The sequence below is a fragment of the Sminthopsis crassicaudata genome, chromosome 2, assembly GCF_048593235.1.
Source record: "Sminthopsis crassicaudata isolate SCR6 chromosome 2, ASM4859323v1, whole genome shotgun sequence".
Lineage (NCBI taxonomy): Eukaryota > Metazoa > Chordata > Mammalia > Dasyuromorphia > Dasyuridae > Sminthopsis > Sminthopsis crassicaudata.
The window spans coordinates 430,780,035-430,797,913 of record NC_133618.1 but is presented as its reverse complement, the minus strand read 5'-3'; the positions used below and the strand labels follow the sequence as shown (position 1 = coordinate 430,797,913).

The 17,879-nt window shown below is 35.4% G+C and overlaps 1 protein-coding gene across 6 annotated transcripts in view; it reads right to left on the bottom strand.

The window, feature by feature from the left end:
* Positions 1-527: 527 nt before the first annotated feature.
* The window catches only part of SH3TC2 (SH3 domain and tetratricopeptide repeats 2), a 75,729-nt gene continuing 58,377 nt past the window's right edge, over positions 528-17,879 (bottom strand). For all 6 annotated transcript variants that reach the window (XM_074292138.1, XM_074292142.1, XM_074292140.1 and 3 more), the window contains 2 exons: positions 6,676-6,872; positions 528-5,310 (listed from right to left, as the gene is read on the bottom strand). In XM_074292138.1, the coding sequence (XP_074148239.1) occupies positions 5,119-5,310; positions 6,676-6,872 (389 nt within the window). In that variant the 3' untranslated portion in view covers positions 528-5,118. The remainder of the gene's footprint in view (positions 5,311-6,675; positions 6,873-17,879) is intronic.

The following is a 17,879-nucleotide window of genomic DNA, read 5'->3' as shown; positions in this document are numbered from 1 at the left end:
TCAGTATCTTCTTGGCAACAAATAGTTTTAGAAAACTGCCAATAGAATTAAGAGGTTAAGGAAGTTGGCTAGGGTTACACAGTCCTTATGTGTCAGAGGTGGACTTGGACCCTGCTCACCCTGGCTCAGAGGGACAGCTCTTCCTCCATTGTTCCATACTGTCTCTTAACACATACATATGTAAGTATATGTAGTATAATGAATGAATACATAACAGTATTGAGAGGGAGAAGGCTAACAGATGCTAGCACCAGTGGAAGGTAGCATTCAAGCTGAATTGTAGAGACCAGAGGTTGGTTCTATGAGACAAAAGTCACAGGAGCATTGATTTAAAGCTTGAAAAAAACCTTAAAGGACATCCTTTCAAAGCTCCTCATTTTGCATTTGGGAAAACTGAGACCCAGAGAAATTAAATATTTTGCTCAAGATTACATAGTAGTATATAACAGAGGTAAGCTTTAAAGTTAGAACTATGGACTTCAAAGACAGACTGGACAGCCAGAATAAAGACAAGATATAGAGAGATGGACTGCTTATTTTTTAAAATTTATTTTTCTTTTTTGTTTTCTTTTTCTGCTTATACACACACATTAATTTTTAATACACGTTTCTTTATGAATCATGTTGGGAGAGAGAAATTGCTTAGTGTGAGAAACAACAAATATGTGTCAATTATTATAACTGGCCCAATGAGCACATGGAGGGGTTAATATATAAGGTGTCTGGAGATGTCGGAAGTCAGTTTTAAATTCCAGATATAGGAATTTATATTTAATTTAAGAGCTAACAGAGTGTGATTGGAGTTTATTGAGGTTGGAGTGGAGAGATGACATGACTAAATCTTTGTGCTTTAGGAAAATCACCTTCGGGAGTTACCTGGAAGATAATAGAGAAACGAAAAAGAAAGCTACTGTGATAGTCCAGGTAAAATGTGAAGTGGATATGAATTAGGGTGGTTGTTTTGTGAGAGGAGAGTTCAAATTCTATCTCAGATCTTACTGTGTTTTTTTTTGAGAAAGACCTTTAAGTCCCCTGGGCTTTCCTCAACTGTAAAATAAGAGGGTTACATACAGTTAACTCAAAAAATCCTTTCTTGCTCCAAATCTTTGATGCTTTGGCTCCTGAATTGTTCTTTAGTCCCTCCCTATTTTTACATTAAATTTTCTTAGTTCCAAGGTTTCTTTAAGCATTAACATTCTATGTTTTAAGCTCAAATGTCCTTGCCAGCTCTCACATTCTATGTTCTGTGTTCTAAGCTCATATGTTCGTTCCTGCCAGCTTTCACATTCTGTGTTCTGTGTTCTATGAACAAATATCCCTGCCAATTCTTTCATTTTGTATTGTCCCTGCCAGCTCTAACATTCTGAGTTCTGTGTTGTAAGCTCAAATATCCCTGTCAGCCCTCACATTCTGTGTTCTATGTTCTATGAACAAATGTTTCCACCCTCACATTTTGTCTTGTCCCTGCCAGCTCTCACATTCTGTGTTCTATGTAACAGAGTAAACGTCTCTGCCAGTTCTTATATTTTGTGTTCTATGTCTCTTACAACTCTCACATTCTGTGTTCTAACCTCTGTTCCAGATCTTAAGCATTTTGTTCTATGATTAGAATTCTTCTCAAATTTAATGTTCTAGGAATTATTCTTTATTCTTTCAACCTCTTGTTATTTTTGCTTCTTCCTAAACTCTGCTTCTTCACCAACATCAGCTGCTTATAAAGCCCTTACAAACTTAAAACCCCAAACTTTACTTTCCAAGCACCATCATTACCTGCTGTGCCAAAAGCATCTTAGGACTTGGAAATACTCAGTTCAAGTTTGGTTTTCAGGCTATTACCCAGCAGGGCAGGGAAGGAAAGAGAGATGGGAGATGCATCATAAAACTCTAATGTTGTCTCTTGGTGCTGATTTTAAATTAGATTCCATTACCCTACATGAGGGGAGGAGATTGTCTAAAACAAGTTTAACTAACTTGTCTTTGGTTATAACTTGACATATTAACTTCTCTAATGTATTTTTGATACCATAAATTGAGGAGGGAATTTTTCCTAAATAAATTAATATTATAAAAAAATCTCAAGAGAAATGTTTAACTTCTTTTAAGGAATAAGAAGGAAAAAAAAACATTTAAAACACTTTTTAAAAAGGCAAAGAACTTTTGTTTAGTTCACAAACCTAGAGAGAATATGCTCATTACAATGATTCATATGTCTTCATTAAGGTAGATCAGGCAGGACTTGTGTTTAGCAATATGCAGTTCAAATTACTGCAAATACTTAAAAGGAATAAAGTAACATTTAAAATATTTAATAATTCATATTAACCTTCCCTTGAGACCAGAGATTATTTCATTTTTGTCTTTTCATTCTTAGCACTTCACAATATCTGGCATATAGTGGGCATTTAATGTGTTTATTGATTGATTTGTTTTATTTTAAAATAAATCCTGTTTAAAAAGAAATCCTTTACAACAAATTCTGGAACAACAAAATTGGTTGTCTCAGGTGATGAAGGGAACTTATATTATGCAGCCTAAGATCAAATTAGCTTTTGTGCCTGCTATGGCATACTATTTATTTATACTGAATTTATATTCTGCAGAGACCCCTTTTTTCAGAAGAATTGTTTTCTAGCCATTTATAACTTTCCCATCTTATACTTGTAAATCTGGTTCTTGAAGGAGAAGAGAGATTTCAACAGATTTTAATGATGATGAGAGACCACATCCACAGTGGAAAAGAATTCTGAGTTTGAGAGCAGAGAATCTGAATTCAAGTCCCAATTTTTATACTCATATGGATGTCCTTAGGCAAGTCACTTAAACTCTGTGGTCTTAGTACCATCATATGAAAATTGAAGATATTAGATGAAATGCCACCCAAGGCCCTTTCTAGTTACAAGTCTGAGAAAATTCATTCCACACATGAGGGATGCAAAGAGCCAAGGATGCTTGTACAAATCATGGATATGAGAGGTAACAGAAGAATAATGATTCCTTGCATAAAATAAGGGCTTTGCAACTCTGTTGAATTGAATTAAAGTGAATTATCTATAAATTGGTAGACCATCAGTTCTCAAGAAGCAGGGACCACCATTCCTTTATTATTCCTTTAAGATTCATAAAGACAGAAATTCTTTCCTCCCTTGAAATTCTCTTCCATGCCTCTTTGTGGTACAAAAGTGACTATGTATCCTCAAAAACTACATCATTGGAGTATAGGCCTAGGAAGGTTCTCGAATGTGGACCTGGTTAATGTACTGTTTGTCTCTCGAAAATTAGTTTAACTTTATGTACAGAAGAGGCTCATCACTAAAGAACTGACTACAGAATGGATTTTTTTTTCCATTCACTATTCTTCAATTACCTATACTAAGCATGGAGTACAATGGAAGGTCCTTGAAATTAAGATCTACCTTTTGTCTCATGTTCTCCTATCATTGAATACAGTTTCTTAAACATAACAGCTGCTTGATAAATACTCATCGAATTGAATTGTTCAAGGGAAGGGCTGTGAATTACATTGATTAACTGTAGGATCTTAACTATGGAGACAGAAGAGAATTTCAGAGACTATCTAATCCAGCCACTTCATTTTACAGTTGAAGAAGCCAAGCCCCAACTAAATTAGGTGGCTTGTCCAAGAATACACAGGTAGTAATGATTTGAACCCAGATCTTCTGACTGACTAGTCCAGAATAAATCCTCTTTCCATTGTACTACAGGATGGAGGAAGCACTCACACCTTAATTCTTCAAATGTAAAGCAGAAACCCTTGTGGGTGTTTATTAAATAAATAATAAAATGGAAAACAAAAATGAAGATGTGCCCCAGTTACAGGTCCCAAATTAAATCAGCATTCTTCTGATGGAGACTAGTTAAAAGAACAAGGGCTATTTAGCTTAGAAAAGAATAGATTGGGACATGAAGGAGCATGATAAATGCCTTCAAATTTATACAGGCAATCATAGGGAAAGGGGATTAGTCATGTTCTGCTTATCCTCGGAGAGCAGAACTGGCAGTAGCAGAGAGATTTTGGCTCAATTTAAGCAGAAATATCCTAATAATTAAATCTAAATAAAGGTGGAATGTAAGAGAAGGAACTTCCTGTCATCAAATGTAATCAAACAGAGGCTAAATGATAGCTTATTAGAAATGCTGTAGAATGGAACTCCTGTTCACACGAGGGATAGAAGGCCTTAGAGGGGTCTTCCAGTTCTGAGATTCTGGGATTCTGAGTCAATTAGTCAACAAATCAACATTGTTAAAGAGGTAGAGCTCTGACTTGAGTAGGAGAGCAGAACAGTGTGTGTTCTCTTCTCCACCATAGGCCTAGGAGAAAAAACCAGTCGTGGTCTTTCCCTGAAAAAAGCCCACAAGAGGGTCTTAGAAATGCCAAATTTCCTTCCCATTTTGGAGTTCTTGGCAGCAAGATCTTTCATTTCATAATTCAAATAATTAAGTCCAACAATAATTTATTAAACACCTATTATATATTCATAGTGCTATTAATAATAACAATAGCTAGCATTTATACAATGCTTTTAAGGTTTGCAAAGTGCTTTACATGTGTTAATTATTTTTAACTTCACAACAACCCCTGTGGGGATTGCACAGTTTTTATCTTCATTTTACAGATGAAGAAACTGAGACACAGAGCAGTTAAATGACTTTCCTAGGATCAGGCACCTAGTAAGACTCTAATTTGAACTACTGAGAAAGAGGGTGCACCAAAGAGACTCAGCTCCAAAATCAACAATCCTAGGTGGTTTTTTTTATATGATGCCTTTGCTGATAACTGACTGTGTGACTATGGATACTTGACTTTTCTGGGCCCCTCTTTTACTCAGATGTAGTCAGACTAGATGATCTATAAGATCTTTCCCTGATGTGATGTTTTATATTCTCTGTTCTAAAGTTCGATCCACCTCTAACATACTATGTTCTAAGACCTCTGCTCTGGTTTTCTATATCTTATGTTCTCAGATCTCTTCCAAGCTTAATACTTTAAGAATCTATTATGACTCTAGGTCAATTTATGATGGCTCCAGATTAATCCATGATGACTCCAGGTTAAGGGAACTACTTTCGGTTCACATGTAACAACACCTCAATAGTCTCTCAGAGGGTAGGTCCTCCTCCACTCAACCACCTGGCCCGCTCTGCAGACTGGCCCCCTGGGCTGCTACACCACAAAGAGCTGTGAGTGATGGTCTTCAATTTCCTCCGAATTGAGTCCTGTAAGTTGTTGTCACCCAGTTGGATAGCTGCTGCTAGGGCCAGCAGGAAGTAGTCTGTAGCATCATGGGCATCCTAATCAAAAAAATCATAGTAAAAACAAAGTTGTTACAATGCATTCTTGCTAGAGAGTTTGGAGCTGTAATGGCCCTCAAACTTGCTTGATCTTAGGGCCATACTGAGGGAGGTTTGGGCAGATGATAATGAAAAGACTGTATAGACTGACTTTCTGCCCTGTTTTTGCTCACTAATGCCCAAAAGCAGAAATGGTAGGAAGAGGAGCTACTTAGGATGAAAGAGGGATATCTAGTTTTCATGAAATCTTTAGGTAGATAATAGTGAGAGGTAGTAGAAAGTAATACTGAACTAAAAATAAGTGAGTTTTAGTCCTTTTCTAATTTTGAATAGTCATAAACATACATACATAAATATATACATATATAGCCTTATACATACATTTGTCTCTGACACACACATACATGTATACTATATATGTCTTTGACAAATCATTTGCCCTAGCTGAGACTCAGTTTCCCTCTCTGTAAAATTGAGATACCAATAGCAATAGGACAAGACTGTAGGAAGCTAAGTTTTTATGACTTTAAATGGTATATACTCACTCTCATTCTTGTAGCTATTTCCATTTCTCCCATCCATACTCTTCTCTCCATATTGATATGTTAATTCAAGCTCCCATCATTTTTCATTTGGACTAATACAATAGTTTAATGGGTCCCCTTGCCACAAGTTTCTCCCTATTTCAATCCTTACTCCACACAACTGCCAAACTTACCCAACCTTAATCAATAAACTCCAGAGGATCCCTATTACTTCAAGAATCTAATATAAAATTCTCCATTCAACATTTGAAGTCCTTTACACCTGGCACCAACCTAACTTTGTTTTACAGTTTTCCCTTTCACACACACTCCTGAAAAGGTTACATTTTTTTCTGACTATCCCCTTGCCTACAATGCATACTCCCTTCTCACCTCTGCTTTTCCTTCAAGGCTCAAGACCAATGCCCCCTTCCATAGAAATCTTTCCTGATTTTTACCCTTCTCAAGAGTTAGTGCTTTCTCCCCAAATTGCTTCCCATCTTTATATACCCATATGTCTTTGTATCCCCAAAACCCAGAATAGTTTATGGTACTTAGTAAATGCTTACAAATACTTTCTGATTAGCTATTAACAAATAGTAAAAACTGTATAAAAATGATTTAGTATAGAATATAAACTCCTTAAGAACAGGAACTATTTCATTTTTTTTTCTCTGTATCTCAACATGAACAAAGTGCCTGGCATACAATAAATGCTTAATAAATGATTATTGAGTGATCAATTGACTGGGTGAGCTAAGACTTCAGTTTTAAGAAGCAAATTGCTTATGTAGCCCAACCTGAGCCTGTTTTAGGGACCTCTTGGGAGGAAGATTCTGACCTTAAGCTGGTCAAGAGTCATGTGACCCAAGCGACTGTACACCTTAGCATAGTACAGCGCCTCCTGAGAAGAGTACATCCAGGGTGGACAGAGGCTCAGTGTCTTCAGGTAGCAATCTTCAGCCATCTCGTACATATGCAGAGAGTAATAGACTGTGGCCAGGCGATGAAAAGCCACTAGCTTTTGTAGCCGATCTCCTAAAAAGAGAAGGAGTGATTCTGGAATATATTGAGATTATGAAGCAATGAAAACTAACCAGGGCAGCTGGCTCCCCATCTTACTAGCATATCAAATAAGAAGTTTTTCTAAGGACAACAATCTATATATAGAATGATAGGAAACTGATTGGAAAAACAACATGACAAGATACTTTTCATAAGAAAAAAAAAAATAATTGATGCCAAGTTATCACCCAGCCTCTTCCTTTTCCCATAGCCAACACTGGAAAGGGAAGCCCTATATCCCTTGGGTTGGCTGTAGTCTTTGACACAGATTTCTGGAATTATCCTCTTAGCAGTGTTCCATGAGGAAAATGTATACAAGGTAGATTTGTCCCTTAATTACAACAGTCCTAAGTCTCAATAAAAAAAGAAATGGGTTATCTGTGGAGGAGATGCAGTATAGGAGAAAGACTAAGGAAGAAGAAGATCTGAAATTTGAATTGAACAGTTATTTCATATAGTTCAGGAGGAGTGTGAGAAAGGTGGAAGAGACCATTTCTTAAAAGTCCTATATGTACACGAAGTGGTGTAGATACTGTCTCAACCATCACCCTGGGGTTAGCCTGGTTACTGATAAGAACTGCTCTCATAGAGGAAAATAAAACCCAGAATGGTGGATTGATTAAAGGTAAAGAAAAGTCCTGAAAATTACTACTTGAGCCTCTTATAGTGGTAAGCTCACCAGTCAACTTCATCTATTGAAAGATACAGAGCTCATTCAATGCTGATGTATAAAGAGAACAAAGAACTTGTAGAAAGAGAGTGGGGATGATGGTGGGACTGAAAGTGCTAGGCCTTCAGAAGAGAAAGGACTGGTGGTAAGAAGAATGTTTTCAATAAAAACATAATTTAAATGGCAGCTATAGGGGCAGCTAGGTGGTGCAGTGGATAGAGCACCAGCCCTGAATTCAGGAGGACCCGAGTTCAAATCTGGTCTCAGACACTTAATACTTCCTAGCTGTGTGACCCTGGGCAAGTCACTTAACCCCAGCCTCGGTGGGGGGGGTGGGGGGAATGGCAGCTATTGATGAGTAGACATAAAAGTTCACTCGAATTATGAACAAAAATTCAAAGAAAAGAGTCTTCTCAATAACAAAGACACTTGAGGCAAAATCCTCTGGGAAAGGTGAAAAATATTAAAAACATGAAAGGTTCCCTGAAATGACAAAAGGAGTAATTCCAATGGGTAGAGTGTTGAAATCAAGAAAGACCTGAGTTCAAATATGACCTCAGACAGTTTTCTCATTTGTGAAATTGGGATGATAACAGCACCTAATAATTAGGGGTGTCAGAAGGATTGGATGAGATATTTATAAAGTACTTAGTCAATGTCTGGCACATTCAAGGTACTATGTTAATGTTAATTGTTATAATTGTTATCTCAAAAATGGTTTTTAAAAGTTAATCAAAGTAAATGGTCAAAGGATATGAACAATTTTCAGATGAAGAAATTAAAATCATCTAAAGTCACATGAAAATGTTCTAAATCATTAGTGATTAGAAAAATGCAAATTAAAACAATTGAGATACCACTCATACCTATCAGATTGGCTAAGATGACAGAAAAAGATAATGATAAATGTTGGAGGGGGTGTAGGAAAACTGGGACACTAATGCATTGTTGATGGAGTTGTGAACTGATCTAGCCATTCTGGAGAGCACTTTGGAACAGTGCCCAAAAGGTTATAAAACACTTTGCATACTCTTTGATCCAGCAGTACCACTACCAGGTCTGCATCCCAAAGAAATCTTTAAAGAGGGAAAAGGACCCACATGATCAAAAATCTTTATAGCAGCCTTTCTTGTGGTGTCCCCAAATTAGAAATTGAATGGGTACCCATCAATCGGGATATGGATGAATAAGCTATGTTATGTGAATATGATGGAATACTATTGATATGTAAAAATTTTTGAATGGGCTGATTTCAGAAAAGCCTGGAAGGACTTATATGAACTGATGTTGGATAAAGTGAGCAGAACTAGTAAAACATTACACAGTAATAGCAAGATTATGTGATGATCAACTATGATAGACTTAGCTCTTCTCAAAAAACAGTAATCTAAGATAATTCCAGTAGTCTTTGGATGGAAAATGCCATCCACATCCAGAGAAAGAACTATGGAGACCAAAAGTCACTATTTTCTTTTTTAGTGTTTTTTTTTATTATATTTTTTTTCCTTTTTTGTTCTGATTTCTCTTTCTCAACATGACTCATACAGAAATATGTTAAAAATGATTATATGTAAGTAACCTTTCTCAGATTTCTTGCTATCTTGGGGAGAGAAGAAGGCAAGGAAGGGAGGGAGAAAAAATTGGAACTCAAACCTTATGAAAATGAATGCTGAAAACCATCTTTACATTCAATGATAAAAATAATATATTATTAAATTATTTTTCAAAAAAAGATAATCAAAGATTTTAGTAAAAACATCAAAGAAATAAAGACATTTTAGAATTCTTAAAGAAAAAATGACAGATCTAATAAAACACTAGATAATGTAAAACAAAAACAAAAACAAGACATTTTCCATGGCAGTAGATTCTGTGAAGTGGAATGAAAAAAAGGCAAAGGCAGAAGAAAAAATAGAGGAACAAAGTTTGTTGCTTTTTTTTCTTAAAGCAATAACAAAAGATTAGAGGAACACATAAAAGCTTAACAAAGAAATATTTTTTAATTTAATCATAAAACGTGAAAAAAATAACCTTAAGTTTTTCAAGGGAAAAAATGTATTGAAAAAGAAAACCTGGATACCATATTTCAATAAATCATATAGGAACATTATTGAGAAATTATAGAAGTGGGTAGCAAAGTATATAACAAAATAATAGATGGAATACCACCAGAGAGAAAGTACAAGTTTTATCCACTGAGGAATAGTGCAGTCAAATTTCAAAACTACATCAGCAAAGAACAAATATTGCAGGTAACGAGGATAAACAAAACTTTCTATGAATGACTCAGAATAGTACAAGATTATTCTGTGTTTACAATAACTCAAAGAAAAAAATTTAAGTAATATTTCAAAAAGAAAAATTATTGATTATCATCCTAAGTAAATTAAGCCTAAACATGAGGAAAAATAATTGGCTATTTAGTAAAAGGAATGAATTTGAGTTATTCTCCCAAAGAAATTGTAAGGAAAACAGAGAATTCAACATGAATCTGAAAACCCAGAAAATTAAATACATTAATCTAAGAGTGAAAGACCAATCAACCAACAAACATTGATTAACAATCTACTATGTTCCAGGCACCTTACCCTGAGGATACAAATGAAAAAAAAAAAAAAATGAAACAGTTACTGAACTGGAGGAAATTAAAATTTGTCAGTCAGAAACCATATATGTTATAGGGATTAGGGGAGGCAAATACTAGCAAGCAGAGAGATCAATAAAGGTTTCATTAATAGACAATGTGGAGTGGTAATCAGAAGTCAGAAGACCTGGGTTGTAGTACAACCTCAGACACTTATTAACTGGGTGACACTGGCTAAATTATTTTAATTCTTTGGGCTTTAATTTATGAATGAAAGAATGGGATTTAATGATATATAAGATCCCTCTCTGCTCTAAATTTAAGAGCCTTTTGTCCTGTATGGCACTTAAGCTCAGCCTTAAAGAAAGCCAGGGATTTAAATATGTAAAGGTAAATAGAAAATAAAAACAAGGAATGGGAGACTAGGTGGTTCAATGGATAGAATGCTGGCCTGGAGTCAGTCCTGCCTCAGACATTTACTAATTATGTGATCCTAGACAAGTCACTTAACCCATTTGCCTCAGTTTCTTTATCTGTAAAATGATCTGGAGACTGAAATAGCAAATTACTCCTGTATCTATTTCAGGAAAATCTCAAATAGGGTTATAAAGAAACAGAAATGACTAAAATGACTGAACAGTAAAAAAGAAAGAACAACAAATGTATAGTTAGATTGGAGCCTCAGAAATTTTTATCTCTATACACTAGTATTTACCACTAGAGTTTACTAAACAGGAATTGACATGATTAGACTTGAAGTATAGAAAAACCATTTTGGAACCTATGAGGAAGATAGGTCAAAGGAAGGATGGTGGTATCCTTCACAGAAATAGAGAAGTGGCTTTGAGAGGAAAGACAATGAGTTCTGTTTTGGACATTTTCATTTTGAGAAGCCTATGAGATAGTCATTTGGAAATGTCTAACAGGCAGCTGGTGATTTTGGACAAGAGATTAGAGGAAAGACTATATAAAAGGAAGATAATTAAATCCATGAGAGCTGATGGGGTCATCAAGAGAAAGTGAATTTAAAAAGGGCCCTGGACAAAATCTACAAATAAGGGATACAATATGGATTATGATCCAGCAAAGGTGAATGAGAAAAACAATTGGGCAAATAAGAGGGTTAGTTAATGAAATGTTTGTTTTTATATGGACCAGAGCCTGAATGTTGGGCATATTTATGAATGTGGGATGGAGGAGTCTTTTTGTTGTCTGACTTTCTACAAAAACAAAAAATAAATAAAATGTGCTTATTATCTAAGAGACATTGAAAAGTGAAAGAGTTTCAATAGGCTAAATAATCTAAGGAGCAAAATGTCTAGTTAGAAAAATTAGATGGGAAGAAAAAAATTTAATTAACCAGTTCAGAGGAAAAATCTAGCCTCAGAAAAATTTGATCTCCTTATTTGTAAATTAATATTGTAGATGGTAAGATAATACAATCAATGAATCAATCAATAGGTATTATTAAGGCACATATTTAGCCAATATCAGATTTCTAGCTGTAATGGAGAGGGAGTGGTAAGAAAGAGAGGTAGAAAAATTTGAAACACAATATCGTATAAGAATGATTGTTGAAAACTATCTTTACCTATATTTGGGAAAAAATACTACTGAGACAAAAAAAGAGAGAGACAAATATGCTACCTTGGGGAGGGGGGAGGAATGACAAAAATCTATTCATCTTTGACCTCAGAGGGCTTATTTTCTATGGCTTGTGACATGACCACAAGTGTGTGTGTGTGTGTGTGTGTGTGTGTGTGTGTGTATACATATATATATATAAACAATATTAAAATAAGGAGCTCAGCTAAAATGAGAAGAGGATAGTATGGGGTGGGGTGAGGGGCAAAGATAAAATAAGACCCTGATTTGCAAGGAGAAGAGGATAAGACATTTTCAGTTTCTCTCACTGCCTTTGGGGTGGGATATAATGGAATATCTGGGAGGGCAGATCATAAAGGAAAGAATGGGCATTAGCTTCAGCAAACAGAAGGGAAATGATTTGGCAGTCCTGCAAAGGACCCCCAAAGGTAGGAGGGATGAGACTAGGGTCTTGCAATAAGTGCAAATGGAGGATTAATTACACTCAAATGAGCTGGGGAAAGGAAGGGGGAAAGAGCAAATAAGTGGAACACACACAGATAAAAAGAGAGATAGCAGAACAAGGGGGAGAAAGAAAGAAGGGGAGAGACAGGAGGGAGGTGACAAGAGAGAGAAAAGAGAGGGAGAGGGAGAGAGACAGAGACAGAGAGAGAAATAATAAAAAGTAAATATGAGCAAAAGAGTGGGAGGAAGATGGTGTTCAGGATAGAATATTGCATTCAGATTAGTTTAATCAAAACCACCCAGGAAGATGATTTTTTAGCTTAAAACTGGGAGAAAAACATGTATGTAACTAAAAGAAGAAGACACAAACTTAACAATTATAATCATGAATATGAATGGATTAAATTCTCCAATTTAAGAAAAAAGAAAAAATGATTAAAAAGACAAAGCCTAACAACTTGCTGAATTCAAGAACATATGTAAAATAGATAAAAATGAAAATGAAGGATTGGGGAAACGATTTTGATTTAGGTCATTTTTAAAAAGCAGAGGTTGCAATCACAATATAAATTAAGACAAAGATAAAATGATATTAAGAGAGATAAACTGGGAAATGATTTCTTATTTAAGACATTGTTGGCAATGAACAAATGCCAACACTAAATATATATTTACCAAATGGTAAATTCTTAAAGTTTGAGCAATTTATAAAAAGACTAATATTAGCACAAGAATAGTAATAAATTTTAGAACTATTCTCTACTAGAGGTGGACCTAGAAAACAGAAAAAATAGAGAGCTGAACAAAGTGTTAGAAAAGTTAGATGACTTTTAAAATGAAAATATTAAAGAAGACAAATATTTCTCAGCATTCTATGGCATCTTTACAGAAAGTGATTATGTGCTAGGGTTCAAATAGAATAAGAAAAAATGTAAAAACACAAAAATAACAATCATCATTTATAGACTATAACTTATAAAGTAGTGATAAATAAAGGATATATGATTAAAGATATCGACCCTAAATAACGACAATCATTAAATAGAGAATAAGTAATGTGAGATAAAAAGAACAAAACAATTCTTGATTGTACATTTTCAAATGAATGCCTCATAGACATTTCATACTAAATTAGAACAAAATATAACTGATTATTTTTATTCCCAAACCAATCTCTATTCTTAATCTTCCTACTTCTAAGAAGGAGCAAAGTACCAATGTTTACAACTTCTGAGTCATCTTCAACTCTTCACTTTGCCACCACTCTATCCCCTACCCAAAAAAACCCTTAGTGGTATAGTGAAAAGAGTGCTAAGTCTGGAATAGGGAAGATCTGAATTCGGACACTTGTGCGACTCTAGGCAGATTATATAATTATTATAGGTTTCAATTTCTTTAACCGTAAAATGGGCATGAAAATAGCACCTATCATCTAGGATTATTATGCAGATCAAATGATTTTTTTGTATAGTGCTTGGCATAGGTATCTGCTATATAGTAGGGACTTAGTTTCCTTTCCTTCCTTTCCAAGTCTCATCAGTTCTGCCTCCACAGAATCTCTAACATGCAAATGAGAGAGAAGGAAGAGAAGGAAAAGGAGAAGAAGGAGGAGGAGGGAGGAAGGGAGGGAATGAGATGAGTGTGTGTGACTATGTATCTATATGTGTGTATGGGTGTGTATATATATATATATGTATATATATATATATTCACACATACATACACATCTACAAATACATATATTTGTGTGTATATTATATATTTTTGTGCACATATATATATATATGTAGTGAGAGATAATTTGTATCTATTTGTGTATATGATCTTTTCTCTAATAGAATGTAAGTTCTGTAAGGGCAAGAACTATTTCATTTTTTAAATGAAAATCCATAATCCTTACATCCATAATCCTCATGAGTTTGTTCCTCAGTTTTCTCGGGTCTTTTTAATCTCTTTATTCTCTCTTCCCTCACTAGAGGCCCTGTTCTTTTGATCCCCATCTCAATCCTCACCCCACCACACTTCACTAAATCTGGTGTTCCCCTGCTCTTTCTTCTTTCCTCCCTCACCCTGTCTTTCATTTTTCTTTCAACCTCTGGAGATATTCAATCTACTTCCTTAGGTCTTTTCTAAGCTAAATTTTGGTTCCTCTAACTGACCTTATGTTATGGGACACTCTCATTTTTCTCTCTGTGGCTTGACAGAGTGAATCTAATTCTTCTTCTATTTTATCACCTTAAAATACTAGAATATTACTATGTGTCTTCCTTCTTCTCACTGAGTCTTCTTCAGATTATATACTCCTTCCACTTATACCTTCAACTGATCCTTGTTTAGCACAATTTCTAATCTCTTTACCATTTGGTACTATCTTCTGGCCATTTTCCATCTTAGTCACTCCTCTGACTGCCCTTCAGTTTATCAATATCATTCTTAAAATATGGTTACCAGTATACTCTAGATGTGGGTTGACCAGGTAGAATACAATAGGACTATTATCTTCACAGTCTTGGACTCTATGGCTCTTATTAATGAACATAAGTTCTCACTAGCTTTTTTATCTGCCATACAATTTGATCCTAACTCAGCAAGCAATGTGCTAGGATCTAGTCTTCAAATACTACATGAAAAATAAGCCTTGACCTCAAGGAAATTATATTCTACTTGAGGGATAAAACATGTAAGCAGGAGAGAGAGCATTAATAACTAAGTAGAAAAGGAAAGGCTTCCTATGGTATATGAACAGAGACTTGGAGGGATGGAAGTAGATGGGAATTCTCAGAGTCTGAAGTTAGGAGAGGACATTCCAGGCCAGGGGACAGCCTATGCAAAGGCAGAATGGAGAATAAAAAGCCATCATATGTTGGCATATTGAATTTCCATCTATTGAAATGCACAGATCTTCATTAAAACGATCTATGAAGAAGCAGCATATTACAGTAGCAAGAGCCTACAACTTGGGCCCAGAGGACCTAGATTTAAATTCAAGCTCTAGCTATCAAATCACTTAATCTCTCTGATATTCATTTTTCTCATCTGTAAAATGGGTATATAATAATAATTACTTGATACTTCTCTCATGTGAAGGCTGGTGAGGAAAGTATTTTGTAAATCTTAAATGGTTACAAGAATGCAAGCTATCCTTGCATGAGTCTGTTACTATGGGAAAATGTATGTTCCAAAACAAGAAACAAATTTTGTATCTCAGCCTGCTGAAAAGTGGGAACTCCCTGTATACACAGCAAAAGTTAGCTCTGTCACCAAAGGCCTTGGGCTGATACACTCTTATGTGGTAATAGGAACAGTAGCGTGATTTAAGTTCTTACAGTGTGGGCAGGGCCAATGTCTTATTTGTGATTTCCCAGAATCAGCACGATGTGTCACATAGAAGAGGCATTTTGTAAATGCTTCATGGGATGAGTTCATACATTGCATGGCTAAGAAAAGTCACCAGCGTTTATCTAGTCTAATTCATTCCTGAATAGGAATTACTTCCCAAAGATCATTCAAAGTACACACGTGGACCAGGAAGCAGGAAGATAGGGGGTCAGGCATTCCTGATCATGTCTGAGTTTCTATTTTTCTTTTTCTTTGAGAGAAAATATTAACAAACAGAGACTAAGCTATGTAAGAACTTAATGAGGATTGACTCTAGAGTATCTGCATAATAAAACATAATAGCCAATATTTATATCATTCTCTATAATTTAAGAAATGCTATATAGGTATTATCTCATTTGATCCTGTGATGTAATTACTAGAAGTATTCTCTTCATTAGATGGATTTAAAAAAAAAAACAACAACAACACTCTGATATTCAAATATTCCAGTGACAACACAATTAATAAACAGGAAGCTCAGAAGCAAACCTAGGCTTCTCTTCACCTCCAGGTCTAGAGTTCTTTATATTGTACCACATTGAACAAATAGGTTTGCTCTCAATAAATTGTACTCTAAAAATATTATAGAATTCAGGCATGTTATCTCAAGAGAAGGCTGAAGGATCCTCCATAAAGGTAGCTATGAAATAATGGCAAAAATATTAACTTCATAGAGTCAGTAGACTTAGGTATGAATCCCTATTTGGCTACAGTAGTTGTGTGATCCAGACCTCAGTTTCTGGGATTTGTAAAATTGCTCTTTTGTTGCTCAGACCTGTGATTTTATCAGTATAGGGCACTTCCTTGTGTGGAAATTCTTTGTACCAAAGGAAATAGACAACTCAGCAGCAACTAACAGTTTTAGGGATATTCCCAAGTATGGCTTGTTGTTTATGTTTATGTCAAAGGCAAGATTCAAACCCAGATCTTCCTGCCTCCAAGGTCTGTCTTCTATGTATTATGCTGCAAATGCATGGTCACCCTGTAATGGTCATCCTGGAGGAAGATGCAAAGTTTAACTATGACACTGTTCCTGCCTTCATGGAACTCGTGATATAATAGAAGAAAAAAATACAACAGGAGAATTAGATTTTACTGTTTTACATGTCCTAAAATCATAGTAAAACAGGGTCTTGCATATCCAACTGCCTCTTAGATATTTCAAACTAGAAATCCCATGAACATCTCAAATTCAATATGCCTAAAATGGAACTCATTATCTTTTCTCCCAAGTTCTCTCTTCTTCCAAACTTCCCTATTACTATCAGAGATCACCATCATTCCAGTCACCCAAACAAACAATACAGGTGCTCACTTGCTCTCATTACCTCATATCAAATCTTTTGACAAACTCTGTCATTTCTACATTCAAAACATCTATTGTATACTTCCCCTTCTCTCCTCTGATCCTGCCACCACCCTGGAACAGATTCTCAATGCCTCATATCTGCTGATGGGTCTCCCTCTCTCAAGTCTCTCCTTATTCAGCTTCCAAAATGATTCTAAAGGACAGACCTGACATATCACTCACCTACTCAATAAACTTCAGTGGCTCCCTGTTACCTCCAGGATTGAATTTAAAATACTTTATTAGAATTTAAAGCTGTTCATAATATGGCCTCTTCCAGCTTTTCTTGTCTTGTATTAATAATCAACTCTTACCCAGGCACTCTACATTCCAGTAAAAATGGTTTTCTTTCTGTTCCTTTTGCATGATACTCCATCTCCTCCATTTGTGCCTATTCATGGAATGCTTCGTCTCCTCTCTTCTATCTCCTGGCTTCCTTTGAGATTCACCTCAAATCCATACTTCTTCAAGGAGCCTTTTACAGTCTTTCTCATTCTCTGTTATTAGCACTTTTCCTTTGTAATTGGCTTTAATTTATTCCACATAAATTTTGTATTACAATTTTTGTGTGTGCTGTCTTCTCCATTAGAATGTGATTATCATTATAAAACTCTCAAATTGATTAACGTAGCAAGAAAAGATAGTGATAAATGCTGGAGGGGTGTGGGAAAACTGGGACACTAGTGCATTGTTGGTGGAATTGTGAAATGATCCAGACATTCTGAAGATCAATTTGGAACTATCCCCAAAGGTTATCAAACTGTGCATTCCCTTTGATCCAACAATGTCTCTACTAGGTTTGTGTTCCAAAGAGATCATAAAAAAGGAAAAAAAGATACACATGTACAAAAATGTTTGTAGCAGCCCTTTTGTAGAGGCAAGGAACTGGAAACTGAATGGATACAAAAAAGTTGGGAAATGGATGAATAAGTTATGGTATGTGAATGT